At 39.6% G+C, this 27,827-nt stretch overlaps 3 protein-coding genes across 5 annotated transcripts; all 3 read right to left on the reverse strand.

Moving 5' to 3' along the window:
• Positions 1–3,082: 3,082 nt before the first annotated feature.
• Positions 3,083–10,371, reverse strand: LOC144657279 (uncharacterized). Its single transcript, XM_078517606.1, has 5 exons — positions 10,195–10,371; positions 6,041–6,367; positions 4,990–5,274; positions 4,030–4,298; positions 3,083–3,504 (listed from the first exon to the last, which is right to left on the reverse strand). The coding sequence occupies exons 1-4, from the start codon at positions 10,274–10,276 to the stop codon at positions 4,042–4,044; spliced, it is 951 nt and encodes a 316-aa protein (XP_078373732.1). The 5' UTR covers positions 10,277–10,371; the 3' UTR covers positions 3,083–3,504; positions 4,030–4,041.
• Positions 10,372–11,958: 1,587 nt separating this feature from the next.
• LOC144657408 (uncharacterized) lies at positions 11,959–16,984 on the reverse strand. Of its 2 annotated transcripts, none has more exons than XM_078517756.1 (4): positions 16,858–16,984; positions 14,826–15,257; positions 14,290–14,604; positions 11,959–13,752 (listed from the first exon to the last, which is right to left on the reverse strand). In XM_078517756.1, the coding sequence occupies exons 1-4, from the start codon at positions 16,928–16,930 to the stop codon at positions 13,640–13,642; spliced, it is 933 nt and encodes a 310-aa protein (XP_078373882.1). In that variant the 5' UTR covers positions 16,931–16,984; the 3' UTR covers positions 11,959–13,639. The 2 variants fall into 2 exon arrangements, with proteins under 2 accessions (XP_078373882.1, XP_078373881.1); XM_078517755.1 differs by having other exon boundaries at positions 11,960–13,755.
• Positions 16,985–17,586: 602 nt separating this feature from the next.
• LOC144656666 (uncharacterized) lies at positions 17,587–26,980 on the reverse strand. 2 transcript variants are annotated; one of them, XM_078516908.1, is made up of 11 exons: positions 26,862–26,980; positions 26,218–26,313; positions 24,428–24,478; positions 23,799–23,918; positions 22,703–23,524; positions 21,738–21,911; positions 21,116–21,235; positions 20,192–20,632; positions 19,239–19,583; positions 18,396–18,507; positions 17,587–18,100 (listed from the first exon to the last, which is right to left on the reverse strand). In XM_078516908.1, exons 2-10 carry the CDS (start codon positions 26,303–26,305, stop codon positions 18,404–18,406), a joined length of 2,265 nt encoding a protein of 754 aa, XP_078373034.1. In that variant the 5' UTR covers positions 26,306–26,313; positions 26,862–26,980; the 3' UTR covers positions 17,587–18,100; positions 18,396–18,403. The 2 variants fall into 2 exon arrangements, with proteins under 2 accessions (XP_078373034.1, XP_078373035.1); XM_078516909.1 differs by lacking the exon at positions 26,862–26,980 and adding an exon at positions 26,768–26,836.
• Between the last annotated feature and the right edge of the window lie 847 nt (positions 26,981–27,827).

The following is a 27,827-nucleotide window of genomic DNA, read 5'->3' on the forward strand; positions in this document are numbered from 1 at the left end:
CTAATTGTTCAGGTGTGCACGGGAAGACATAAAAATAATGCCATACTATGTCGGCAGTCTAGACTGATCACGTGTGAGAAATTGTATCTTTTAAGGGTTTAAGAAGCTTGGGCTACGCCAAGATTGGTCTCCTTTAGGGTTTAATTCAAATTTTCCGGCGAGTATCCCCGTCCTTTTTTCGACCTTTTTGCTTGTTTACAAGCAAAATGAAGGAGAGTAGCAGTTAAGTGGGGGTAAATGTGGAACCACATTCTTGTTAACTCTCAAGGGACTGTTTTAATTTCTCAAGGGATTACTTTCCGCTGTGGGTGATCACTTTCGATTTCGTGGAAAAAAACGTGACTTGTCACATTTACAAACGTTATATAACAATTTTAAAAGTGACATGTCAGCTTTCCTATCTCAACGCACGTGTGTCTGAAAGGCGATCTATAAAAAGCGTCGCACAAACAATGGATTACGAAACTAATGCTAAAACACGAATAAATAATCACTAGCACTTACATCGTTTAAAAATTACAAACGTCAAAAATAAGCCATACCAAAAAATCTCGCTCTTTTCAAAGGTATTATTGAAGTTAAAACAAATGCAAGAGATGGGGGCTTCTTTTAGCTTAGGAGCGGTTAAAAATTAGGCAAAATTTGGTTGCTACAAGCGCTATTCTATTTCGTCATCAGCCTAGGTCGTTAGGGACGTGACCTTGCGTTGACAGCAATGTTGCATGAAACGGCTTTACAACATGCGATCGTAGTACGCAGTTCGAGTGGAATTTCAGTCAAAGACAGCAAAATTCTTTCGTATTTCATCTTCAATTATAATTCAAAAGCATTCACTGTATATATGGCTTTTGTTTAATTCTTCTTAAGCCCACGAAGAAGCTGTCTTGATATCCGACCCTCGCAGAGCCCAGACAAAACGCAGCTTGTGTGTATCGATTTGTTTACGCCGCAATTATATGCGCAATGTTTTCTCCGACAGTAGTCGGAAATATCCGTATTTTTTCGTGCTTTTTCGTGGAGCAATCGTAACGATACGGCCTTGAACACATTGAACAGCGGTCTACCTATAACAATTCAAATATGGCGTCGCAAAAACAAAGCGTCGAACGCATATTTGCTGTTTCATTTGCTAATTTCGCTGCCGTAATCGACTGCCTCGAAAGCTCCTTGCAATTTTAAGATATAGAATTGTGAGATCTCGGTGAAATTTGCACTGTTTATTTGTGTAATGTGGAGGAATATGTGTATAAATACCCGGCGCGACGAGTCATTTTTGATAAAATTTTATGGCTGCATTTCCTCCGCGAAGATAGGAAATTTTTAAACTAAACTACAAAGCAATTGTAATGATAAGTTCGAAGAACAATGCACAGGATAAACCTTCGACTCATACTTCATGCAAAAAAGTCGGTATCTCGAAGAGACTTTGATTATATGGGAGACCCCCTCCAGGAGGGAAAGTCCATGTTATATTATTCTTGTGGCCGATTATGGGAAAGAGTTCAGAAGTAAGCCCCTGTTTTGGCAGGTTACATGCTACTGACATAAAGGAGAGTAGAGAAGGAGTTATTCAAGTGGAGAGGTTAAGCGAGATTCTTGTTAAAGATATCCTAGAGTGTCTGCAACTACTTAAGATTAAGACTCAATATAGTAGACAGTGGGCAATGGTTTTGGTGCCTGGCTCAAGCAATTTTTCTTTCTCTGGTCCCTGTACTGCATTAGTTATAAACTGAAATACTTGAAAAAGAACCACTAGTAATTTTTGTTGATGTTTTTAATGGTGTATGTACTTAAAAATACCCGATAGGTCTTTATCGTCTTTTGTTCTCGTCTTCATTCTGAACGTCTTTATCTCGACTATTTAACAATTATTCCATGAGCCCGCGTAGGATACGAGGTGGTAAATAGCCAACGAGGCGCGAAGCGCCGAGTTGGCTATAACGACTCGTATCCAACAAGGGCGAATGGAATTGTTTTATTAAATTCTTCTCAAGTTTAAATCGACTGGACATTTCATTTTGATGTAAACGAAGTGATAGTATGAGGAGGCGCGAAAATTTCTGGCGCGGTGTTCACTTCTTGAGTTGAATGAAACATACGAGGAAAGCGAGCCAGAGAGTTTTCTTTCCAAGATTTTCCTCGAACAATCCCCTCTAAAGTCGTCTAAATATCCTGGAAATTGTGACAACAATTAAGATTTACGAGAAGATCCGAAGCAAAAGCTTTTCTGGAAACTACAAGTCTTGTGCAAGTCGAACGAAGCAAGTGTTTACATTGTACTTCTTTACGGCTCCACGGCTGTCATCAAGACTGCTATATTATTTGAAGCGAAATTCAGCTTAAAGTGGAACAGGTTTGTTGAAGTATAAAAGGACAAAACCAAGATTGAAAGGTTACAAACTTTACGGAAGTGCTGAGCCTAGTTTTATGACGTACACTGAATGAAACTGTGTCAGTTTGCCGTTCTTTCGTAAATTATTTGCTGCTTTTCTATTGACTCGCTCTTGTTGTGTGTTTACAAGTATTATTAATTAAACTTTTCGCATCAATCCTTTTGTTTTGCGTAGTTAATTTTACTATGGCATTTCTGTGGTTGTGGTAGGCACCGCTGATTATTTCTTGTTCGTAAAGTTCGCCAAATTTGCTGTTTTTCAACCATTTTTCCGATGGAACTGTCGCTTCCCGTAGAAAAATTTTAGCTTGGCAAAAGTAACGCAATCATTTTCCAAATAAGGTCAAACTAAGGTATACGAGCTGACAACCGGGATTGAGTGAACCAATCAGAATGCTAGAAATGCAATATCCGTGGCTGAAAATTTAATAATGAGAAATAGCCGAGGTGGAGGTGAAGGTGAAGTCTTTGGTCGACATGTTGCAATGCAACACTGCAGTATTATAAAGCTTGGCTTAGCATTGCATTCGATTCGGAGAAACGAGATTTCAGTTTAAATAAAGGGTATGTGTCGATCGTTTTTAATTTCTACATAAAGATTTATCTTTACAATCAGTTTTAGTGGATAAGTCTCAGTACCTATAAAACAAATTTATTTTTATTTTGTAAATAAATACAGCACCTCTGCGATTAAGTTTAAATCCTTTATTAGGCAATGCCCACATTGGGTAACAAAAATATTTCTTCTTAAATTAATTTTATAATTGCATAACTGGCAGTACATCTTACGCGATAACAAAATAATAGCAGTTGGAAGTTGGGAAAATGTACGAAAAAAGCGCAAGAAGATTCGATAGGAGAGGGTGCATTACTTCTTCTTCGCACGGATTTGCTTCTTCCCCGCTATTATTCTGCAAATGCGCGCGAAGAACTCACAGTTATGCTGTAATTGATGTTAGGGAATCGTAAAACAGATTTTTATTAAATAAAAGACAATAGATGTATGACCAAGGTTCAAACAACTCCTTAGCATTCTTTTTTCACTGAGCGCATCTCTCTCTTGGCCATTCTTCTTGCCTTGGTGAATGTCATCACTAGTCGAAGGCTTTCATCTGTGCGAGAAAGAAAAGTTGAACAATTACAGTTAGATCGCCTGGCGATGCAACCTCAAAAAAGAGAACAACCGAAGCTAACTTTGCACTCAGATCTTCACTTATGTCCAGGATTGAACGCAGGTATTGTTTAATGAGTACTTCATGTTTGAATGTGTTATTTGGCATTTCCATATTACTTCATATTTGACAGATTTTAGTGTGTTTTGGTAAACTTTTATTAATGAGGACACTTTGTGATGCCTGTCATGAGGAACGAGCATCTCATTTGCGTTCAATCCTGGACATATCTGCAGATCTTATGTCACCTCGGTAATAGTGCGAAGGGAGATCTGGGTACGAGGTTAAACTGGGTTGTCAGGGTTGGTGCCTGGCCCGCGCAACAATATGTAATCCATGTACCTCAAGCACGATTGCACAAACCCATCGTTGCAACTAGATCGAATGTTGCCTTAAAGTACCATCAAATTTTATTAACTCATATAAACAGCAAACAGCTAGAAAAATGAAATGACAACTCCTTACCATTAGAGTTTTTTAATGGTGTCCTTTTCCCTTGTGTTCGCCTTCTTTGCCCTTCGCACATTGCTGATCATTACATGGCTCCGCAGGCATGGGATCAAACACGACAGTCTGACTGACATTAGGAACGTCAAACTGTGACGTCACAGACGTTGTGCCTGGTCCTTGCATGGTGACGCCCACATTATTGGAGTCCATTTGTCCAAACACCTTTTGTGGCTTGCCTGCGTTGCTAAGGAAAACCTTATGCCCATTGCTCACTGCTTCTTCTTCTGTTTGGGTTAACAACATTATAAAAAGTTATTATATAATAGCATTGTTTTTTGACCTGTCAGAGTATATTAAAGCCCAAATACTTCATCTGTGCCTTCCCCAACTCCACGCACTTTGTACCGGTTAATCTCAAATTCAACCCTAGCAGAATCTGACTCGTGTGATGTTTTTTTTTTTCAAAGCTGAAAAGAATTCTTACAGCGTAGGCAAGTCTTCTCAAGGGATGGTATTCTTAGGTCTCTACATCACAAGACCACATGCTAAAACTACGTAATTCAGAAACAAATAACGTTCGATTCTGTTCTCGTGTTAAAAAAGGCTACTAAGGTCTTGAGGTGTTATTGGGGTTGGTCACAAAAGTAGCACGCGGGGTGTCATAGATGTCACCCGTTTGCAGCATTGCCGGTAAATGTTGTTGCGAAATCGAACTCTGTTGAAGGTCGTGTAGGGGCGGATCTAGGGGTAACGGTGCAGGGGGTGTTAACCACCACCCCTTGAGATGACCTGCAGCTTTCTAATTATAATACAAATGATATTCTGCAAAAAACGCCATTCCTTAGTGGTGAACTTCCTCCTGAGAAAAATCCTGGATCCGCCCCTGTCGTGCGATCTATCATCCTAATAGATCAATTTGAACAATGCAAAAATAAAGATTCACGGTGGCATCAAATCTGTGAAAGTTTTACTCACTTTTTGGTGTATGGGCTACTACAGGTATAGTGCTCTCCAGATTTGTTATTATTTTGTTGGCGTGTTCCTTGTTCACGTGAGTGTGTACATGAACCTTCCCGTTATCAGCGTGTTCAGCGGGTGCATGCACATGCGCATGCTCTACCTTAGGTTGTGGCTTTGTGTGCAGCTTTGCAGGCTCCTTTGGTTGTACTGGAGGCTTCAGGTCATGGTGGTTGGATTCTTTAGGTGCCTGTAATGGTGTTGCTGGTCCGGTTAGAGGAAGAGGCATAGGAAGTTGGTGACCTGAAGAGAAAACCAAACATTTCAGTTAAGATTGTAACGCGCCATGTACGTAAGTGCAGTGATTACCCAGACTAAGTAAAAACAGCTTTGGTGCCCTTTTTTAAAGTGATTTTTATTCGTGGAGTAAATTTAAAACCAAAGTAATCACTCTGGCCAATCACAAAGGACACGGACAGCCCAGTGATTCAACCAAAATTCGAAGCAAATACATGTAGCCGGTGCGAGGCACGAGAAAACGAGTGTAAGTGAGCCATGACTGATTTTGGTTTTACTTCTGACTGGTCGAGAAAGTGGCGCGAGTTTTTTTAAGACCAATCATTTAGCGTAGTAATGCAAAACCAAAGAAAACGCGAATTAGTTTAGACACTCAAGTGAAAGCTACTCTGTTATCCTGTAATGCATTGCCTGATTCATTCGTGAATTTGGTTCAGTCGTAGACATGTAATCACTTCAATTGTTTGTTACCCAGTTGAAAGCTATTTTCAATGAAAGCTTGTCCTGCCTGAGACATAAGTTCAAACCATAGCCAAGACTGGCTATAGGATGGGAATAATAATGATATAAATCATCCAAAGATCAATTTTATTTTAAAATTTGTTTAAAGAATTGTGATACTATAGGAATAGGAAAGAATATAAGTAAACGATCTTTGCGAACGATTAATCAAGACCAACCCACCCCCTCACCCATCCAATCCTGCACGCTACCCCCACCTCCCACCCCTCTCCCCAAAAAATGTATCTAAGACGCTGTATTTTTTCTTTACCTGAATGAACATTTACCGAGCTGCATTCTGGTCCATTACATCCCCCAGTGTCCTTCACCATAGTAACGGTATGATCTGGCTTGGGTTCATCAGGCCCCACTACCTGCTGGGTAGTGTCCAATGAGACCGACCCGGGACCTTGCATGGACACAGACACGCTGTGCGGACCTATGTGACCAGACACCTTGTTGTCCGCCATCTTTTGCACATGGACATTGTACACGTTCAAATCTTGAGGGCCTGCTGGAGCGTCGGCGAATGGTTGGTTAGTTGCGGGTTGTTGGTAGAAGGCCTTTGGATCTTCATTTCCGTGATTTTCTACGTGAGCTGTAGAGAGATAGACATCCGGAATCGAATAAAATTCAGTGAAAATTTTAAAGGAGAAGTTCACTCCAGAGTGGCCATTTATTTTCTTTACGCCAAGATATGTTTTCACCACAATTTCAGCCTCTAACGTTCGCTATAACCCTACGAAATCTTTCCCAAAACTCGACAACTGAACGCCGCCATCTTGAAACTGGTAATGTATGCGTGACGTCAAAGAGTTCAGCCTGAAGTTTGGCGGGAAAAGTTTTAATAGTCAAACTCCTTGTGTTTTGTATTTCTTGGAGCTCTGTTTGAGCAAAATGGAGATGCACAAACAGGCATTTTGACAAACAAAGGCCACTACGAAGAATCAAAGAGTTTAGAGTATTTAAATTTTCCCGCCAAACTTCAGGCTAAGCTCTTTAACGTCACGCATACATTTCCAGCTCCAAGATGGCGGCGTTCAGTTGTTGAGTTTTGGGAAAGATTTCGTAGGGTTATAGCGCACGTTGGAGGCTGAAATTTTGGTGGAAAATATATCTTTGTGTAAACTTTTTAATTGGCGTAAAGAAAATAAATGGCCATTCTGGAGTGAACTTCTCCTTTAACGAAACCCATATCGCACCAATGCACGAAAACGCCCCTAAGGAAACCACTTCCAGATATTTTTTTCAGAGGATGCATACTTAAATCCAAGGTTAAAGGTTAACCTAGATTATATTGAGGTCTATATTCTCTCTGGTTTAAAAGCGTTTTTTTTTTCCTGCTAATTCAGTCAATTAAAATTGTGAGCAATGAGGCATTTTTCTTAGGCAAGGTAAGCCGAGTCCACTAAAACTTTTTTATCCTACTTTGGACAAGTAAGCTAAAGCGAGAATAGGTCTCTTTACCTTATTCCCTCAAACTAAGACAACATGAAGCACAATTAAACTCCTTTGTTTTTATAAATGTTCAGTGTTGTTATGACTGACCTCCTATATATATGAAAATTTACCTTATTGTTACATTTTTTCGCGGGAACTTAATTTCGCGAAAATGGAACGGACATACACCGATTTCACAAATGGCGGACGCGCGGAAAAAAACTGGTACGAGGCATGAAAACGAGGCGTTTTAGGATAAACAGCTTTCGTGTTACAAGGGGAAAAGTGAAAATTACGCGAGTTCTGAAGTTTTTGTTTGTTAAACGGGTAAATAGGCCGTTTTCCTTCCAGGTTTTCGAGATTACGGAATTCTAAACGAGTTTACAGTCTAGTAATTATTCTTGTTTCTGTGTTGCAAGAAGAAAGGGACCGTAGATCTGCAGGAAAACAGAGTTAAAGTTTTGGTTTTCCAATAAGGAGCTTCGACGGCTGTTGGCCGGTAAAAATTTACACGGCACGGTATTGAAATTAATTTTCAAACTCTGTCAAGGTACGTTTTTTCCAGACGCTGTTAAGGTATGTTCTTTTCACTTTTGTGAAAGCAAACGAAAAATTCTAACTCTGTCTCCTTGAAGATTTAGTAGAGCACGAACTCTGGCTTTGGAATAGGAACTTTACAAGTCAACATTCAACTTTGAGCCACCTTGACCGGTCACATTTCCTTTAAACAAATTTCAATTACTATTATTCTCTCGCTATTAAATTATTTTTATACTTCGCAAAACACCTTTGCTGTGCTATGGCAAATCGTTAAAATGTTGACAAATACTGTAATAAATTTAAAGACGAAGCCCAAGACTACTGGTATTGAATTCTAATGGTATGTTTCTTCTTTGCAATAAACCCTTATATTTGTAAATACTTGATTGATGAATAAAAATCGCTTCCAATAATCTCAGCTTTATATAAATTAAAAAGGAGGGCATCTTCATTCACGGTGTCCTGTAAAAGCTTGTAAAATGAAGCGAAACCGTGAATATTTGTTCTATCAGTTGGACCTTCGTCGTGGTTGCCTAGCACGTGATTAATTTCTTCCCGAGATCGAACAACTTCAGTCGTCCGACACAGCAGAAGGAATTCCAGCAGGTTTCACTAAATTTACAGAATTAATAGCATTGTTTTTGACTTGAGGAACATTGTGATGATCTTGTTCACTGACTGAGATTGTGTTCAACATTTACTGTCCGCTTCACTTAATGTAACTCCTTTGGTTTGCGTGGAGCCAAGTGATGTTTTATGTTTAATCGAATTAGCCGTTTTAGTCTGTCTGAATTATTTGAATACCGGCAATTTTTTTTCTAAAATGCAAGAATCTACTAGCCTACTAAGTCAAAAAAAAAAAAACTACTAAGTCGATTGAGAATAACACATTTTTATTGATGCATTTCAGGTACGTATGGTATCACGTATGGTTATTTTACCAGAAAAAAATAAAGAAACCGGCCCGAAAATCCATTGTTACACATTTTTTTCACAACGTACATGTATGTTTACACAGACAATTGCGTGTTTATTTTCGTAATTCTTCAATGACTTACCAAAATCCTTAAGAAAATGTGTACACTCGTCTGGATACCGGAGCTTTCTTGATAAAAGTCCGAGGTTTAAAATCGTTGGCGACCCACCGTATTTCAAGCCATGTGAAACCCAGGGTTTTGCTTACAACCCGAAACAAAATAACATTATTTGGCCGCGAACTTATTTCGAACTCGGTAATCTCGAAATCAACCTAGAAAACGAGCTAATACCCCCATATAACGGAGGAGAGCTTCAAAACTCCTGTAATTTTCACTTTTCCCCTTGTATAAACACGAAAGTTGTTTATCCTAAAACGCCTCGTTTTCATGCTTCAGTACCAGTTCTTTTCCGCGCGTCCGCCATTTGTGAAATCGGTGTATATTTCGCGAAACTTAATTTTCGCGATTTGGCCAAAAAGAGGGGTTAAAACAAAAAATACAACAAAAAATGTAAGTAACAGTAAGGTAGTCTTAGAAGAATCTCGTATTTCTATTAACTAATTAAGTTACCCGGGGACAACTCATGCCTTTTTTTTCTCTTCTTTCCAAATTTGTAAAAAAAAAAAGTAAGTATTATGTCAATCGTATATTATTTTTTAATTAATTTTGGTTTATTTTTTGGAGAAACGTTTTAAAACACTTAATCAATCAAAAGTGTTTTTTTGCTTTTTTCCCGCGAGGGCTACTTGTGTGACTTGTGTGTGAGAACTGAGAAAACAGTTCAACAGGTGGCCACATCTCCTTGACATGAATCAATGAACAATGGTCTTAAAACCATGAAAACAAAATGACAGTTTTCTTCTTTTAAATCCTCTCTTCACCGCCTCCATTGTGGCTTAATTACTTGGTATAAGACAAGAAATAAATTTCACGATGTTGATGGACGTTTGATTAAGACACAACTGACTTTGTGCTGTCTTCGTCTGTACGCTCGAATGATAAACAAGTTCTAGTCAAAACACATTCTTTCCGATTCATTATATAAGCAACAACATACAACAGGAAACAAATTAATGTAAGTGTGTTTCGTGTTTTTCGATTTTACTTTCCGAACATCAGCATAGAACATCCTTAATATGTTTTTAAGCCCTTTAAATAAAAGTGACAATAGAAAGCAAGGGACCGCGGACGAAAATGCAGCTAGTGTATGTAGGAGCTGGCGACAGCTCTAAACAGTTATCTTGTCTCTTTAAATAAACTTGACTTATTTATCGTTCAAGAGCTTGCGTGTATAGATATATCACATTTTTCAAGAATCTCCAAATAAAAATTTACCAAGAATTTAATTAGCACTTGTCGATTTAAGTCCTTGGAACGTTAAACATACGTCAATCGATCGTTCTCCCCGCGGCTTTTGTCAATAAACAATACACTACTGTGTTTCTGTGTTTCTGGAATATATACGTACCGTGTTTGTGTTTGTGGTGCCGTGGCCTTCCCTCAACCAGAACTCCTGCCATACAAATCAACAAAATAAAATAACGAGACATTTTATCGCGAGAGGAACCGACAACTACCGTGTGGTTTAGCGTCACCGGCTTCAGCCGTTTTCAGTGATAAAATATTCTTTTTGTTGCCGACCGAATGACCCGACCAATACGACATCACTTAATTATTCCATAGCTAAAATGCTTGTGCTATAATTTTGTCGCGTTTATCTGACCCGCTAAGTGCCCATGCTAAATGCCCGTGAGGTCATCGCCTTTAAACTGTTACCCACTAAAACTCAAACTGATGCACAATTACTTTGAGGGCAGAACCCACTTGAGAAATTTCTATTTATATTTCAAAAGTCTTTTTTGAATTCTTTTAAAGCTCGCATATAATGGAGTGTTACTTATACTAGTTCCAAACACATGTCCGGTGTACAAAAATGTACCCGTTTCAGTGGACTGAATCAAGTATGTTTACTCGTTAATTAGTGCCGCGAGAGACTCTTCAGACCTTGCGATTTTTCCTAGAATCAGCCGCCATTTTGGCTCTAGAAGGCAAACACGGATCGATAAATTCTTGACGTGCATCAAATGTAAAAAATGTAAAACATGCCCATGCCACGCTCAAGATCATAGGGGTTTGTTTTTTGTGAATTCATCTTTACCAGCTCCTTGCATTGAAGACCAAGGTACAGATATTCGAGACAGGCGAAGGCCTTTCCCTTCTTCTCGCTCCAGTTATTTGCGCCTGGGTCAGTTCAAGTAGGAACCTGTGACTTTGGCAGCAGGGGGTCAAAACTCCAATGGGAAGGTCTTTAAGCAATAAAGACTTAGATGCCGGGCATAACGCCGAAATAAAATGAGAAGTACTTTTGGAATTTTGTAGAACCATTCACTGTGTCTCTAATGGGTGGCGCGGTGGCCTAATGGTTAGTGCGCCGGACTCCGGATCGAGTGTTCCGAGTTCGAGCCCCGACGGGGGCACTTGTGTTGTGTTCTTGGGCAAGACAATTTACTCTCATAGTGCCTCTCTCCACCCACGTGTATAAATGGGTAACGGCGACATAATGCTGGGGGGGGGGAACCCCGCTTAATGCTACGGAAACCGGGATTAGCTCCGGCAGTGTGGGCCGCTTGACTCGTGGCTTCTCCTTCCTTTCTATTCACTGTGTCTCTAAAAATTTGCCTTCATAGTGAATGTTTTCCCAAATAATCAGAATTTCGTAATTTTTACGATGATGTTTTTCAGAGAACGTACATCTCAAATGTATGACACACGTGCAAAACCTGTTGTCCCGCTTATTATTACCATGGCCGCTGTGTGTTATTCATCGTTGACAAAGCTATAACTAAGCCTCGTTATCAAATCGAGTCAAGGCTATCTACTCCATTACTGAAAGGTACTCGGAGGTCTCGAAGTCTCTATTTCAAGTTTATTAATTGACTTTGCTGGTGTCGCAGAATCTTTTCTTCCACGAATTCCGTTTACTCTTTCACTGGTTCTGTGTACCAGCATTTCGACGTCTCGAACTACCCTTTCTAGTTTGGGTGCGTTTACACTTAATCGCCTCGTTATAAAAATGGGTCGACAAAAGCTACTACAGAATGAGTTCCGAAATCTCTATCAAGTTTGCAATTTGACTTTGCTTGCGACCAGGAATCTTCAAGTGATTTGGTGAGAGTCACTCAGCGGGCTGTATTAAAATTAACACCGCTAACAAATAAAGTAGTAATCAATTGAATGGTTCTTTGAAAACAAGAGAAAAACTCGCGTGTTCACACTAGTTAGAAACTTTATTGATTGACTTCATTAGGCAGGTTTAATTAACAATCGTTTCAGTGAATACCCTCTATGTTTTTTTATACTTATGCATAGGGAACTGACCCGGCGTTTTATAGCTGCAGTGTAGTAATAATAATGTGAACAGGTCTATTAGTTTGCCTGCGGTCTTGTGTCATCTTGAGGCCTTGACAGCGCAAAAGCTTTTCTTCAGGCGACTTTCAAACGCCATTGGCTATCAGTTGGCACCTGAACTTCAGAGGATGGACTCCTGGCTCATCTATTTACCACTGATTCCCTCTGTAAGGAGTTTGTCTTGGGAAAATTTATGGTTAATAGATGAAACAAGAGATGTTATTCTGGATAAATAAAGTTTTGAACGCGCTTGAAAAAAACGGTCTTTAAAGAAACAGCCTTTTCACTAATGAAAATCCCCACATCAAAACACAGGTACACTAATTCATTTTATGTTCACATTATAATTGTCCTACAATATAGAACGATTAGTTTTCCGTGATATACGTGCAATTTACTTCTTTTAAACAATATTGCATGCTTTGAGCTACTCGTAATTACCTTAATTACACTACATTGAAAAAAATGTATTATGATTCGAGAAAATTAATTAAGGTACTTTAGAGGAGCAAAGGTATGGATGATGTATCTCGTTCGAAGGAAGGTTAGAACTTAATTGTTACCTCTTTGATGTTCAGTTTACTTTGGTAAACTTTTAAGAATGAAGGTTGAACTATTAAGTTTGGCAAACCATTTAGTTTGAAGATTGATTCATCATTAGGATAACTTCATGGAATGGCTAGAGTGGCTCTATTTATTATGTTATCTTTCAATTTCCTTAACTGACTTAATTTAAAACTTTGTACGACTGCAAGTGAGCTCGACGATCTAACAGGCGTAAAAGACAACGAAACATAAATGCAGAATTATGCACGTTAATGGTCACGAGTAGATAGAAATCTAATGGTTTTTGATGCAGGCCCTAGAACGTAAATTTCCCAAATAATCATTTTTTTTTTTTCTTTTCACTTGGAGTGGAATGGCAAAAAGTTGCTCTTTAAGTGAACAAACGAACATACAGTGTAAACTGTTATCGAGCAAAATAAAAAAAAATTGGAACATAAAAATAAACTTAAAGCTATATAGTTATTAGCAAGCTAAGTATAGAGCAAAAACAATAAAAATTTAGGTTTCCGTTACAAACCTTATTAAACATGACAAAATAATTTTAGTAGCAACGAAAGCGAGGGAAATAATTAAGATTTATTTGAATGTCACACAAAAGGGTTCCTTACAGCTAGAAGCGCATCTTGACTGTGGGAGTGAGAGTTTTAACCAACTTGAGCGCTTTGTTGATACAGAAAATATTCCTACATGATCCTATTCCTACATGACAGTTTATTTCAGGTAGTCTGTTCAGGGTCTTAGATCATGAAAAACTGAACAGCCATTCTAAAAATCGCTTGATTTTGTTAGTCAACTGACAATGTTAACAAGACAATACATGCATCGAGTCTAGCTTATGTCAAGATTCCCGAGATTTAAGAGCCTGGAACAGACAGTTATTTTAGATTAAAGGTTGTGGTTATAACTGAAACAAACTAATTTATTTACGTTCTTGGTCTTTACTTTGAACAAAGCTTGCACTTGAGCCTGCAGTTAGTCATCAGCCATTGCTCTCTACAGCGGTCATCAGGGTAAATTCTGCATACGCTATCATCAGTACAAGTTTGAGGCACTGCTAAATTGAAGAAAAAAATTAAAAACGGTAAAACAACTGTATTAACTGAAACCAAAAGGCATAATGGCAGTTTCATTGATAGGCTGGTTTAAGTGAGAAAACTTAACAGACCAGGTGAATCAAAATAATTAATTAATTCGACCCATTCAGCAGATGTTAATTAACCATTACCCTGCGTAATCGCGGAATATCGCCTGATACTTAGCCGAGCGGCTAAAATTAGACGATATTCCAAAAGATTGAGCAAGATAATTGTTTTATTATTCACCAATTTTTCATGGAGGACATTTTGCAGCTAGAAAAACTATGGTTATGCAGCGCTTTAGAAGACTTCGAACAAATCTTGGCAGCCTATATTTATCGCAGGATATCGGTTATGTTCGGATGACAGATAACGATAACATTTTGACCATATATGGGCAACGCACGCATGTTTTTTGCAAAGGTCTTAGCCAACACAACATCTAATGAAGACTTACAAAAATTTAAAGATAGTTAAAAATAAAGTATTATAAAATCGACATATTATCTTACCACTGCTGTAGGCTGCAGGTGCTGGTGGAGCCGGGGCAAGAGGAGCCGGCTGCGAGTAAACTGGGGCGACCGGAGCAGCCTGAGCAGAGGGCTGGGTCTGAGGAGCGGCTTGGTAAGTATTGACTGTATTCTGAGGAGCGGCTGACGCTTGTGTCTGTGGAGCGGCCTGTTTTTGTGTTGAAGTAGTTGCATTTTTCTCTGCTACATCCTGGGAGGTTGACTGCTTAGGTGCTTTTTGGGAAGACGCTGAATCCGTTGCATTCTGGGAAGTTGATGGCTGGGAGGCGGCTTCATCTTGGTGCTTGGCTTGTTTATCTGTGAATGAAAAATCAATTACGTTATTGCATATCACTTCAGAGTTATTAACTTTGTTCTGGGGACCACTACGTTTATAAACGTAGGATATATAAACAGTCAACAAAGTTTTGTAGTTTATACTTGAGGGGAGTGGCTATTTTCAGGGAAATGGTTACTTTATAAGATGTCCAGAAGATCTCGGAAATTAAGATAGAACCATATTAGGCACATGATCATACCTTCAGAATTCGTATCAGACTTCTGTGCCGCATTCTCTACGACTACCTGCCCCTTAGATACTTTCATCATCTCCTTATGATTACCCTCGATGACTTCCACGCTTGGCTTGGACGCGAACTTGACGCCTTTCTCAGGTACATCAATCTCAATATTCTCGATCAGGGGCTTGGTGACGTTTTGCTTCAGCACCATCAAAGGTTTCACGAATCCTTTGGTGGAATTGCCCTTTGGTGGCATGATGCGGATTTCTTGGATCTGTGGTACGCCATCTTTCAATTTCGGTTTCACTCGGATTGTGTATTTTGCCTCCAGAGGTTTGGGACCCGAAGCAGGAGCGACTAGGTCCGCCTGAAGCTCGGTGACATCCGGAGCATCGTCGGCACTCTCTGTGGCATTCTTCAGTTCAGGATCCGTGGCATTAACACCTTCGTCTTTGGTAAGTTAAAAGAAGTTTGTTTCATTCGACATTCGATTAACAATATTGTAAATTAAACAGGATGATGCACCCATAGCGCAGAATGCATGGACATCATTTATTATTCAGAATCAGTGAAGCGGTAAATTTGAACTCGAAAGCGCCCACAAGTGTTGATAAAACTTGCTTCTCTATGAGTTAAAGAAGTAAAAATCTTACAACCCACGCGCAGATTTTTGAAGAGGAATGTTGTAGCTACATTTCTAGCTATAGGCAAAAACGAAGAAGATTGAACATCAAAATTAATGTTTTTTGCACTTGAAAATACAGTAAAATTCAATTACTTCAGCGTGGGTCGGAAAGGCACAAGGCATTGACCGTTCCAAAGACTAGGAAAGGAGACGGGTCGAGTAGTTTGTGACTTCTTTTATTTTTTGTGAAAGATAAGTTTGCGTTTTGAGCCTAGTAAGAGCTTATCTCTGGTTTAAGTACCGTGAAACGACAAGGAGTATTTCCCCGGGTAAAGTAACGAGTCGCAGGCTGCCCCCCCCCCCCCCCCCCGAGTATTTACTTGCCCGGTGCCCTTATACAAGGTTTGATTTGCAATCCGACTTTCGGGAAAATATATTCGACTGATCACTTTAATCCTATTTCCCTTTCAGTCTCTTCTCCTTGCTGTGAGGATCAATCTGCCATTCATTAATTATTGCTGTCCCCGCTTAATTACAACAAGAATGGCGAACACTGAATTTAGCAGCAAGGGATTTTAAGAAACAAGCTAAATGGCTTTCGAAGGATTCTCTAGACTTAAAAATTTGCTCTAAAAATATGTAAGTTATGCTCTGTGGGAATAAACCTTAGTAGGACAAAAATCCTTTTTCGTTTAAAAACAAATAACCAAGCTTTTTTATGCTTGCAACAGGTGCTGGTGTGAAACTCGACACGCATGATCAGATGTTATGAAATTTGCGAGCGAAAAATGTGAGGAATTCCCTTTGTCTAAACTCTCCAAGTTATAACTAGAAAGTAAAATTTTAACACAAATCTAGGTTCCTTCCAAATTTTGCTGTTTTCTTCAACATAATTAACCACTTTCAGCAAAAGTCCAAGCTTTCTCTTGAAATCATCGGTAAATCTCTATTCACTATTAAATTTGAAAAACTATATCCTTTAAACTGACGAGGCTGTCGATACACTGATTTTAACTGCGGCGGCAGTTTTAATACATCTCTTTAGCAGGGCGGGTCGAATTTAAAGTCTATTCTTCTTGTTCACCGAAACAAGAAAAACCTTTGATCGGCGTGACCCTAAGTTTCGCGCACACCCGATAAGCCAAGTTCGGAACTTAGGATGACTAATGTCCTCTTGCCTCTTGTTTAGCAATTTGGTCGCAGCATTTAATCGCATTTTTCAAATTTGTCCTAATTCTGATCCTATCCGCTAGTTCATGTGCGACGTTCTTTGCGTATGCCTCACTTAACGGGTTATTTTTGTTTAAATTCTTGAGCTCTTAAGGTAACTTACAAAACTGACCCGTTGAAAACATGTTATGGTGTCGTGTCCAAATTATTTTGACTTCAAAACTGGTAAACCAACTGAACAAATTCCACACTTACCTCGAATAACCCTTTGAATATTTCTACCCTCGATCGTCGCGAAGCAGATAAACAAGAGCGCAAATTTCAACATTTTGTTAAGGAGTAAAAATCGTTCTGTTTGTGGATAATGGATTTCTTCGCCAAATGCGCGGTTGAAGATGTCAGGTCACGAAAATTTTAGAAAGCTTTTTAGTTCGACTGGTGACCTTTCTGCTTAATGAGCTGGAAAAATTTCATTGTTACTTTGAAAGGTCTTCTAGTTGTATATTATGGTTTTCACTAGCAAAAATAAGCTCATAGCCAGTAGAATTCAACATGAAAGTTGCTAAAACCGCCAGGCTCAGGAAAAAAACGTAGACGCAATTCCACATTTTTAATTAACTCAATTTCGTTCTGCGAAAATATATTAACGATAGAATTAGCAATAATTTCAAATAAAGGGTGTTATTAATTCCGCGAATTGTAGGGTTTGGGGGAACAACTTATTGCAAGTAGCGTCCTGTATCAGGGGTATATAGGGTTCTGAAAACGATTTCAGAAAATTTCTAGGGCGTCAATAATAACTAACTCAACTCTGACTTATAAACAAGGCCTCATTTTAACAGCTTGCAAGCTCTTACTGGTATGTAAACTTACTGCAGGGCTAGAAGGGAAAATCAGCGAGTGTCACTGTCGCCTTGTTTAACACTCGAGGATTTGTCAACGACGCGTGCTTATAAAATGTCGCGTAATTCAACTGCAAAGTCGTTTACATAGGGTGATCTTTTATTTAAAGAATAAACATGCATTTCACAAGCAATAAAGACTTTACCAAATCCAAAAATATAACATTCATAGAATAGCTTGTGTTCGATTTATAATGGCCTCGTTTCACTAATTAATACTGACTACTATATATCAATCTTAAAGTAAATTAATAGAGTACCGAAGCGCTATTTTATCGGTAGACAACGGTATACGTCCGTTTCCCTAAGCTAAGAAACTAAGAAAAATAAACCACAGCTAGCCTCCTAATAGGAGTAAATTAAAGTTAAATCTATTCTACTGCAGCATCGAAATCGAAATCCACATAGCAGACTCTGAGTTGTCAATTGAACTTGCCATGAGTTGACGTGACATGAACTTCAAGTTTTGACTTCACGCAGGAGCCGGGTAATGTGCTCCTGATTCATGTAAGAAGTAATTGTTATCTACAAGTCTAGAAATTAGCTGCTTCTGGTGGATCACGTGACTGAACGTAGTGAGCAGTCGTGTCTAAAACCTGAGAAAGAGTAGAAAACAAAAATTAGCATTTATGCTTGGTTTGTGAAGGCTCATGATCAGAAACTGTTTCCCATCCATTCCCCCTTCCCCCTCCCCCACCACCACTAACACCTCCTCCGATCTCCCTCATTACTTCCTATGCATTTTTTTATTTCATAGCATTCGAAATTGAACAACTTCAAAAATGTAGTTTATATTCTTTCATGCCTTCCGACTTATATTTATAACAAAGTTTGCAAATGCTCTGGCAATGGTTCATGTTTACTTTACTTTACATACAAAACCAGGCGTACCTTTTTATTTAACACAGTTTACACATGCTCTTGCAGTTGGCCATCAGCCATGGGTCTGCACAGCGGTCAGCGGTATATGGTGCGCATCTGCCGTCATCAGTGCAGGTTTCAGCTGCGAACAAAAGACAAATTGGAGAATAATTAGAAAGTTTATCCAAAGTTATGTATTTGGTGATTTACAAGGACATAGCTGATCAGAAGCTGAGAGCTGAGGTACATCCAAATACATCTACAGCTACGCATAGAAAACAAATGTTCCTCTAGTTTTAATTGAAAGACTTGCCAAAGAATTTGGAACCATTTGACTTTTTTAACTTAAAGACCAGCTACATGTGTCATTTGTGTATATCATAGGGATTTTAACGACATACTTTTAGTATAATTATCACAATTTAAAGATTGTAATCATGGGTGTATTAATTAGTTTTAGTGTGGTGGTTTAAAGCATCTGTACATTATTATACTTTTACTCATAATAATATCGTAATTTACTTTTTAATAGTTAATGATTTATTATCTATTTAATTTCTCTTTGTTTTTATACTTGATTTTAATTACTGTCGTGCGCTTTATACATGAGCCTCTGGCTCGGATAGGGAGGGCAACCTCATCCCGCGTTATGTCTCTAATAAATTGATTGGTTGATTGTTTGATTGATTGATTGATTGATTGATAGATAGATAGATTGATTGATTGATTGATTGATTGGATTGATTGATTGATTGATTGATTGATTGATTGATTGATTGATTGATTGATTGATTGATTGATTGATTGATTGATTGATTGATTGATTGATTGATTGATTGATTGATTGTTGAAGTACAAAGTAAAAAGACTTACTGTTGGTATAGGCAGCGGTCTGGGTGGCTGAAGCATCAGGTTGAGCAACTGGGGCAGCAGCGGACTGATCTGTTGTAGCAGCAGCGGCCTCGGTAGCTGGAGCGGTGGTCTGTGCTGCGGTTGCATCCGTCTGGGTCGCTGTAGCATCAGCCTGAGTTGCTGTAGCAGCGGTTTGTGCAGCCTGCGTGTCCCATGGAGACTGGGTCTGTGTGTCGGAGTGATATGAAGCTGTGTCCTGGGGAGCGGCTTGTGTGGTGGCAGAGGAGGACTCGGTCTGATCGGTGGCGGTCTGATCGGTGGCGGGTTGAGCGGCAGAGTCTTGTTCAGGCTTGGTTTCTTTGATTTCTTTTTTCGAGTATAAAAAATAGGTGATTTTGTAACAAGGGTAATTGGGGAATACCTGAAAGCAACCTTTAGACTCTGAAAGCGACGTAGACGAGTACTGCATGCAATGTTGTGTTTGTCTCATTCAAATGGTACACTAGGGAATGAAATAAATGCGACTTTGGAGTGGAGGTCAGAGGGGAGGAGAAGAACATGTCGACCAAAAACAACGTAGAGGAGGATGGATCGAACAGCTGGGTGACAAAGGAGGGACTGAATCGAAAGGCTGAAAGGAGAATATCAAAGCTATATTGTCTTATGGCATAGGGAGATCTAGGTGTAGGTAGGAAAAGTGAGGTTTGTATAAGATTAGAGGTTTTTGTTTGGAGCCTCTTTTGTTTGTTATTCACTTCCGCGTCGCTGCAGTAGTTTCCAGTTTCCATAACTGAGCTGGCCTTTCCTATAAGCCTGGTGGTTTCTTGGAGGTCTCCTCTCTACTACTGTTATATTACTGTTATATGCTAATAAAATGATGATGATGATGATGATGATGATGATGATGGTGATGATGATGATGATGAGTTTCCTTAGAAACTAATCACATGCATGATAAAATAACTAAGGCATACCTTCAGACTTTGTCTTGGACTTCTGTACCGCGGGATCCTCCACAATCGCTTGTCCTTTACTCACTGTCAGCATCTCTGTGTGATCTCCTTCGATGACCTCCACGCTTGGCTTTGAGCTGAATTTTGCACCCTTTGGTGGGACATCGATTTCAATATTCTCAATCATAGGCTTGGTGATATTTTGCTTGAGTACCATCAGTGGTTTAACATATCCGGCGGTTCCAGCCTTGTTTGGAGGCATGATCCGGATCTCCTGTGTTTGTGGCACACCATTCAACAGTTTTGGCTTTACTCGGAGAGTGTATTTGGCTACCAGTGGTTTTCTTCCAGGGGCCGGTGCCACTAAATTGGACTCTAGCTCTGAGGTCTCCGTGAGGCTCTTCACCTCATTCGGGTAAATCTCCGTGGTCTGTGTCGCTGTAGCGTTCTGTTGGTCCTTGGCTGTAAAATAAGTTAAAAAGAAACGGGTTTAGACATTCATTTCCTTGTTGAATAGTCATGGAACTGACACGGTTTGTACATGATACAAACAGCGTATTGCGTATCGAGCCCCTCGTCGCTTCCGATGAATGGCCATCAGACCGGCCTTATTGGCCTTGCGGCGTATGTATTGCATAAAAAATGTCATTGCTCTTCAATATTTGTTTTTGAAGGAATGATATTTGAGAGTTTTTTACGTGCAAAAACCTCACTACACGCAATCAATCAATCTGTTAGTTGTCTGTAAAAAAAATGCTGCTCAAGGTCAAGAAGACATCATTTATTGTTTGAGGTAGTTGCATGGTTAATGCCTCTCTGGATCTACCACTGCTGGCCATAGACAGACAGCCTCCCTATTGATGACTAGTTAGACAACACAGGTTTTCAAGTTAGTCCGGTTTTGATCATAAAACTCTTGTAAGCAGTTGAACCCAATTGCCTTACCCTTGCAGAGGTTGCATCTCTTAGGACAATTAATCTGCCACCAGGTGTCGTTACAGTTGGAGTATCCGTAGGCACAATCTTTGTACAAGTCATCGCAGTAGACATTAAACACATAGGGCACTGTAGACGAAAAGTAGTAAAAAGTAGAATGCATGGATCAATTTTAGTGGAAAGAACCTAATGTGTTAGACATAAGTGCCAAACGGTACGATTTAATGACAACTCGGCACACAATTTAAGGTGGCTGATAACTGTTTTCAATAATTTACAGACCTTATACTTCGATGGGTCAGTTCTAAAACACTTTATCAACTAACATTACAGAAATGGTATGAAACAAATGCCCTATCACTGGTCGACAAGTTGTGATCATTTTCTTGACTGGAAAATGCCTAAAACCGTTCTCAGTCACCTTAAATGGATCTACAAAACCTTTGCTAGATCGGAGCTTTTCTCTTTCTCTCTTGCTTGCTTGGTCGCTTTTCCTACTAGTAAGAATTCTTCATTACAATACCGTGAAAGTATGGAGAAGGGAATTTTCTACAGGCAGAATCATATCCCCCGTCTTCCATCAACGTAGGCCCCATGCGTGGGGTGAATGCGTGACAAAAGAGGTACTTACATGGCGGTGCCTTTGCCAGGTCGGGACATTTCTTGCAACCTTCTGGCCTTGGTTGTTTTTTGCAACATGTCCAGCTGTAATCCGACTGCTCAGGCTGATCCAGTCCTCCTGCTTGTGGATCTACTGTCACATCTTGGCTAAAAGACTGTCCTGTAGACGTCAAATCCACGGTACCTGCACCGGACAAAGTCACACTCGCGCCGTTAGGGTTAAATCTTCCTTGCATCTTACTTGACTCTTCCGAATTGACAAGATGAAGTCTGTGCTCAGAAGTTACCTCTTCTTGTGATAGGTGGAATGGTGGCAGAGATGAGACGCTCGAAGATGATTCTAGTGATTCATCTTTAGATGGTTTGTCTTGGTGCAGCCCGGATATGCCAAGTGAAGACAATATCGTTTGTGGATTGGATTGATTTTGTGCGAGTGCTGGTGTTTCTGTCTGATTTTGCAGTGTTTGTGTTAATGAAGAATTCTGTGACAGAGACGCGTTCTGTGAAAATGACGAATTCTGTGATAATGACGAATTCTGTGACAGCTGCTCTACCAGTGACTGATTTTGTGAAGTGATGTTACCTTGTGCAAGAAAAATATGAACATCTTGTTTCTACTCATTAACTAACATTATGTCAATAATGAAGTGCACTAACTATAATATGACGAACCACCCAAATTCTCAAAATCAGCGTTCAACACGGAGGTGTATTTTATAAAAAAATGTTTCGTAAAAAGCTCAGAGTAGATGGCTGTTCATTTAACATGGGAACAAATCATAGTAGGGGAAGAACCGCCAGTTCCGCAGATTAGAGAATTGACAAAGTTCCGTCTCAGCAAAAATCAGCACTTGATCAGTTTTTACTAGAAAGTGCCATTGTTGTATGAAACTACAGTAAAATGCCTTTTGCTTAATTCTTGAGATCAAACAACTAATTGTTTAGCGTCCATGTTTTGGACTTATACAACATTACCTGGTGCAACAGTCTGGTTGGAGGTGTTATTTGCTCCAGCAAATGCTCCAACCATGATGGTTTGATTTGTTTGGCTCACATTAGCCACGGCTGGTTCAAAGGTGTTATTAGTCGCCAGTGACACTGTCTGATTGATCAGTTGGATGGTCTCATTTGCGGCAGCTTCTGGTTGAGCAGCCACAGCTTGTTGGGCTGCAACAGGTGCTGCAGGCTGCTGAACAGCGGCGGCAGCAGCCTGTCCCACTTGAGGTACCGCTGGGTTAGCTGCTGCAGCGACAGCCGGAGCTGCCACTGCAGGCGCAGCTGGTTGGGCAGCTGCGAATGCAGCTGTTGCCTGAGACGCACCTTGAGCTTCAGGTGTAGCAGCATCAGGAACACCGACGGCGGGTGCAGTAGCAGCAGCAGTGGAATCTTGTGTACCGGTAGCCTGCTGTTGTGCACCGTTCTGCTGATTGGGGTCAGCAGCTTTTCCCTGGTCAACATAATGCATATTGACAGGGTGCTGCTCGGGGTATAGGAAAAGCCAGTTCCTATAATTGCCTTTGTAGTCAAAGAGGCTGTAGCTGGTTGTCGGCGGGGGTTGGTCGGCATTGGAACTTTTAGTTGGTGAATAGTCAGCTGGACGGCTGAGGAAGACAACGTCACGTCTGCCGCCATCGATATTGTCTCGCTTGTCGACGACTTTAGAAGCGTGTTTGCTTTTGTGTTTCTTGTGTTTCATGCCAGTAACTGCATCCTTTTTGTTTCCCTTCTTGGAAATTCCGTGCTTCTTGTCCCCTTTTTTGTAATACAAGACTGCTGGAAGCTTCATGAAATCAGCGCCTACAATGTAGGTAGCCATTGCGTTAGAAATGCCTCTACACCGCAGGGGTAAAGTTCTAGCTATGCTGGAGAGTGGTCTAGATAAACATTGAAAACATATCCGAAAAAACAAAGACACGAGAAACGAGCTGGAAGGCTAAATAACGCGATAGGGGAGTCACCCGTGAGTATGTAGACAACAAAAACGCTCTGTTGCTCAAGACGCGTTACGCGTAGCTATGCGTGAAGACGAATATCTGCGGGTAAACTATTCCTGACGCAATATGGCACTTACCTTCATATTCACAGAGTCTGCACATTCTGGGGCAGTTCAGCTGAACCCATTCAGAAGCACAGTCCAGATCACTATACTTGACGCAATATGAGTGGTTGACGCAGAAGCTTCCTTTCGGAGCTGTGAGAAGTTTTAGAAAATGAAACGGCTTAAACTCAGGTCAAAGAGACTATATGGGTATTCGAGCAAGTGTACTAGCAACGACTTAGAGAATACCGTAAAATTCCGGTTATAAGCCCCCCGCTTATAAGCCCCCCCCGGTTATAGGCCCATCAACCTGGAAACAAAAAAATACATCCAGTTATAAGCTCCCGGATATAAGCTGATACAAGCCCTCCTCTCCCGAATGACAGTACTGAACAGGGCTAAATGTTGCATTTTTGTTTGTTTTAACTTAAAAGCGTATTTCTATCAACACTCCTGAGGCTCTTTTTGAAACGTTTTTTTCCTTCCGCTTATAAGCCCTCCCGAATATAAGCCCCTCCGCTTATAAGCCCACCCAAAAACCCTTACGAAGTTGTATAAGCCCAAGGCTTATAACCGGAATTCTACGGTACTCTCCTGCAACGACTGCAGAAAGGCAAAGAAGGTATGGGTTACATAAAACAGATATATAAGGACAGATTTACCATTGTTTTTCTTGCTCCCACTTTTATGGACATGTTTGGATTTCTTGATAGCTGTTCAAAAAAATAAGAAGTAAAAAAGCCCAATGACTATAATCCATCTTAGCTTTTCAGAATCACAAAGACGGCAAGAAAAAAAAGTAAAATACAGTGTCGCGCTAAGTAATTGTAATCTATCTTTTTCTCCTTTTGTTTACATCAAGTACTAAAAGCGAGTACTGATCAGTAACAGCAAATTCCGATAAAAAGTCTTGCTTTTAAGTTTGGCACACGCAGCACTATCGAAAAACTAACTATCGAAAAAGTTTACTTTCTTGATTGCAAGCATTAATTTACTTGGCTGCGTTTTCGGATCTGCGCATTAATATCAGTATGGAGTTTTTTCCAGCAGTCCAATCCGAGTGTTAGGATTTTCTCTTTAAAAGTTACTTGTTTATTTAGCGGGTGAAAACCTTTTATGTCGCTGTAAGACGGCCATCATCATTTTTAGAGAACATTTTTCACAGTTTCGCGGATATCTAAATGAGCCAAACAATTACTAATCACAACTGTCATTTTCTTGAATACTCTACAAATTAAATTTATTGTGTAGCCATTCATTACTCGTGATCTCATTGAGAAAACGGGTGTTTTATTTGAAAGCTAGACGCCTTCAAATGAACTAACAAGTACCCGTGTGATTTTTGATCTTATGCTGAGAAATTCCAACAAGACCCGTAACGTTTACAGCGCCGAGCCCAAAATATAAGTCCTGTGCTTACATTTATTTTTATTTTATTTTTTTCGAATATGGTGGAGGTCAAAATGATATCTCCCAGTTGATGACTCTGTATTCTCATGCACCTATCTGGTTCACAATGTATTTAAATTATAAGGAGTATTTAAATCGTGATCACTGTCACGAAAAAGGGCTATAGTCTACTTAGTAGGATTTTCTTTTTTTATGTTTTTTTTTTAAAGAACTGAACTTAAATAGAACTTTTTATTTCGAATTGTGAAATTATCTATGCTCTATATCAACCTTGAAAAGGTTTCTTGCCTCTTGTTTGGCCGGACGCTATTCAAAATAATCTCGTAGAACATCTGAAAGCGTTTCTGGATTTTAAACATATCCTGGCTGTTCCTTTTTAGTCAGTCGAACTCTGGACGAAAAAGCGAGTGCAATGTGGCGTTTAAAGGCCCGCATCTCAGGTCACTGCGCAACACTGAGCTACTGAGCAATCGTATTTTTCTCCACTTAATCACAAAAGAAATTGACTTAGGCATGGTTTTAATGCCAGTTAGTCTGAGCAGTTTATAGAGAGGCAGTGTAAACAGACACATTTTCTGGTCGACTTTCCCAAGATATAATGTGTGTATTTTTACAAACTATGTCCTCCGAGATGTGTTGTTTTTGTTAAGGTTAAAGGCGAGAACAGGTATCACTGATCGGTTTATGTAAACTTAAACGGGTGCTGTTCTAAGAAAATGGCAAAACCGCCTTCATAAATTATTCAAAGCGATGAGAAAGAAACCATTTCGCCTGTCGAACAATAAAATTGCAATACATGAAGAATTCCTGTATGAAACCCTGCGCTTCAACGATCGGAGACAACTTTATGGCCGATTGGCGTTGAAGCTCAGAGCTGAAACTTTTCACTGTGTTTTTGCCACTTGAATTAACCTTATATACCATTAAATATATCAGTTATATAGACCAACGCAAGAAAGTAAAACAATAAAGTCAATAAATCCGATAATTGAATTAAATAAGTCCAAATTGAAGCGCGTCAGTGGATAAATGTCGTATTTACCTTTAGCTTCCAAGAGTCCGTACTGTAGTCCCAAGAAAAGTAATACAAATAGCGCCTTTATGCCGTATCCTGTCGTCGTCAACTTCATATCGTTTTCTATTAAACAAAGGAAGAGCAGGTCACAGACCAGTCGTTAAGAGCAGGCCGGTGTTAAGAGTACACCTTAATTTGCATTCAATGGATCGCAATATTGTCTCAAAAGCTACTCTTAACAATACATTTTCCATGCATTTTGCACCATTTTTGGTAAAACGAAAAAGGAAAAGGCGATATTTTCTATTGCGTGTTTAACCCTGACTAATATCAAGTGATTCACATAAATGACAGTCATTCAAGTAAATAACAGCGCTTATTAGCCTCATTTGTGTTATCTACCACGTGTGCTACCACAGCATTTACCATGATTTCATTTCTTTACCTTTTTTTCATTTATCAGTTTAAAAAAAATGCAGTTAGATAACAAATGATTCTTCGAAACGCAGTCCTACAATAACGAGATTTAAACGTAATAACAGGTTAAGTCAGAAAAAAATCTGACTAGTTAATATACCTTTCTGTCAGTGTCATTCGAGCCCAGTTCTAAATCTTAAAAGAACTGAATCGATGACTCGTAAAGCAAACTTTTTTAAACTGTTATTCCTTACCTGGTATTTTTAGGGTTATAAAAAAGACATAGAGGAAAATACCAACGTCCCCTCCGTAAGGTTGTTTTGAATTTCAAAAATATGATAAGATTTAAAACAATAATTTAGCGGCTCTTTCAGTCGATTAAAAATATGCTCCCATGATTCCTCGCGTGTCACGTGCTTGTTTGACCGAGAAGAATATTTCAGTCACTCGTGGGCTGGGTATGAATTAAGGGATGGTTTTCATGATTTTTTTTTATTATTATTTGTTTCTATAGCTTAAAATTTCTGAACTTTTGAAGTCGGTTTTCCTCAGCCTTGCCGAGACTATATTTACAAATGATTATAAAGTACATGATTATTTTTTATTGGTAGATCAAGCTTAAAAGTTACAGTTTTAGTCGAAAAGGGGTGTCATTTTCTAGCACATCCTCGTTGCAGCTCCGCTCGTTAAGTACTCGAGACTACTCCGAAAGTTTTCACGTCATCATGGCGCGAACAGTTGCTTAGAAACTTGGAGACTAACACTTCGGGCTCAGTTCGGAGTCAGGAGACCGGACTTGTTCCTCCCGCTGTATCAAGCTATTGCCCCACGTGATTTTGTCTAACAGCTCAAAATACAGATTCCATTTTTAATCGGACTCGCTTGTTTATAGAAACCTTAATTCCACGTACGCTTGCCAGGAGCATCGGTCGCCTGAGAAAAAGTCCTCTTGTTAAGGGAACAGAGGCTATGTATAATAATCTTTTTCAAATATAAACGAAATAAAGCGATTGAAAATGTCATTGTTGATATTTCAAACTCGCTTGACGGTTGACGTGTTCTTTCAGTTATATTACGATACGGTACCTTTTGAAGATATTGGAGAAGAAGCTACTCTAAACTGACACCTGAACTGATCCCCAACCATCTAATGACTAATGTGTTCGAGCTCACATAAGAAAAAGGTTTTCAGAGACAGACAGACAGACAGACAGACAGAT

This window comes from Oculina patagonica, chromosome 6 (assembly GCF_052425735.1).
Source record: "Oculina patagonica isolate OP01 chromosome 6, crgOcupat, whole genome shotgun sequence".
Classification (NCBI taxonomy): domain Eukaryota; kingdom Metazoa; phylum Cnidaria; class Anthozoa; order Scleractinia; family Oculinidae; genus Oculina; species Oculina patagonica.

Coding starts and splice junctions, on each gene's coding strand:
- LOC144656666 (XM_078516908.1), bottom strand. CDS start 26,305: ATGAAGTTGACGACGACAGGATACGGCATAAAGGCGCTATTTGTATTA. Junction 20,633..21,115: donor GAGATGCAACCTCTGCAAGG/GTAAGGCAATTG, acceptor CTTATTTTACAG/CCAAGGACCAACAGAACGCT. Junction 19,584..20,191: donor GTCCAAGACAAAGTCTGAAG/GTATGCCTTAGT, acceptor ACTCGAAAAAAG/AAATCAAAGAAACCAAGCCT.
- LOC144657408 (XM_078517755.1), bottom strand. CDS start 16,930: ATGTTGAAATTTGCGCTCTTGTTTATCTGCTTCGCGACGATCGAGGGT. Junction 14,605..14,825: donor GTCTGATACGAATTCTGAAG/GTATGATCATGT, acceptor TTTCATTCACAG/ATAAACAAGCCAAGCACCAA. Junction 13,756..14,289: donor ACCTGCAGCCTACAGCAGTG/GTAAGATAATAT, acceptor TCTTCAATTTAG/CAGTGCCTCAAACTTGTACT.
- LOC144657279 (XM_078517606.1), bottom strand. CDS start 10,276: ATGTCTCGTTATTTTATTTTGTTGATTTGTATGGCAGGAGTTCTGGTT. Junction 6,368..10,194: donor GCACCACAAACACAAACACG/GTACGTATATAT, acceptor ATCTCTCTACAG/CTCACGTAGAAAATCACGGA. Junction 5,275..6,040: donor CTCGGTAAATGTTCATTCAG/GTAAAGAAAAAA, acceptor TTTTCTCTTCAG/GTCACCAACTTCCTATGCCT.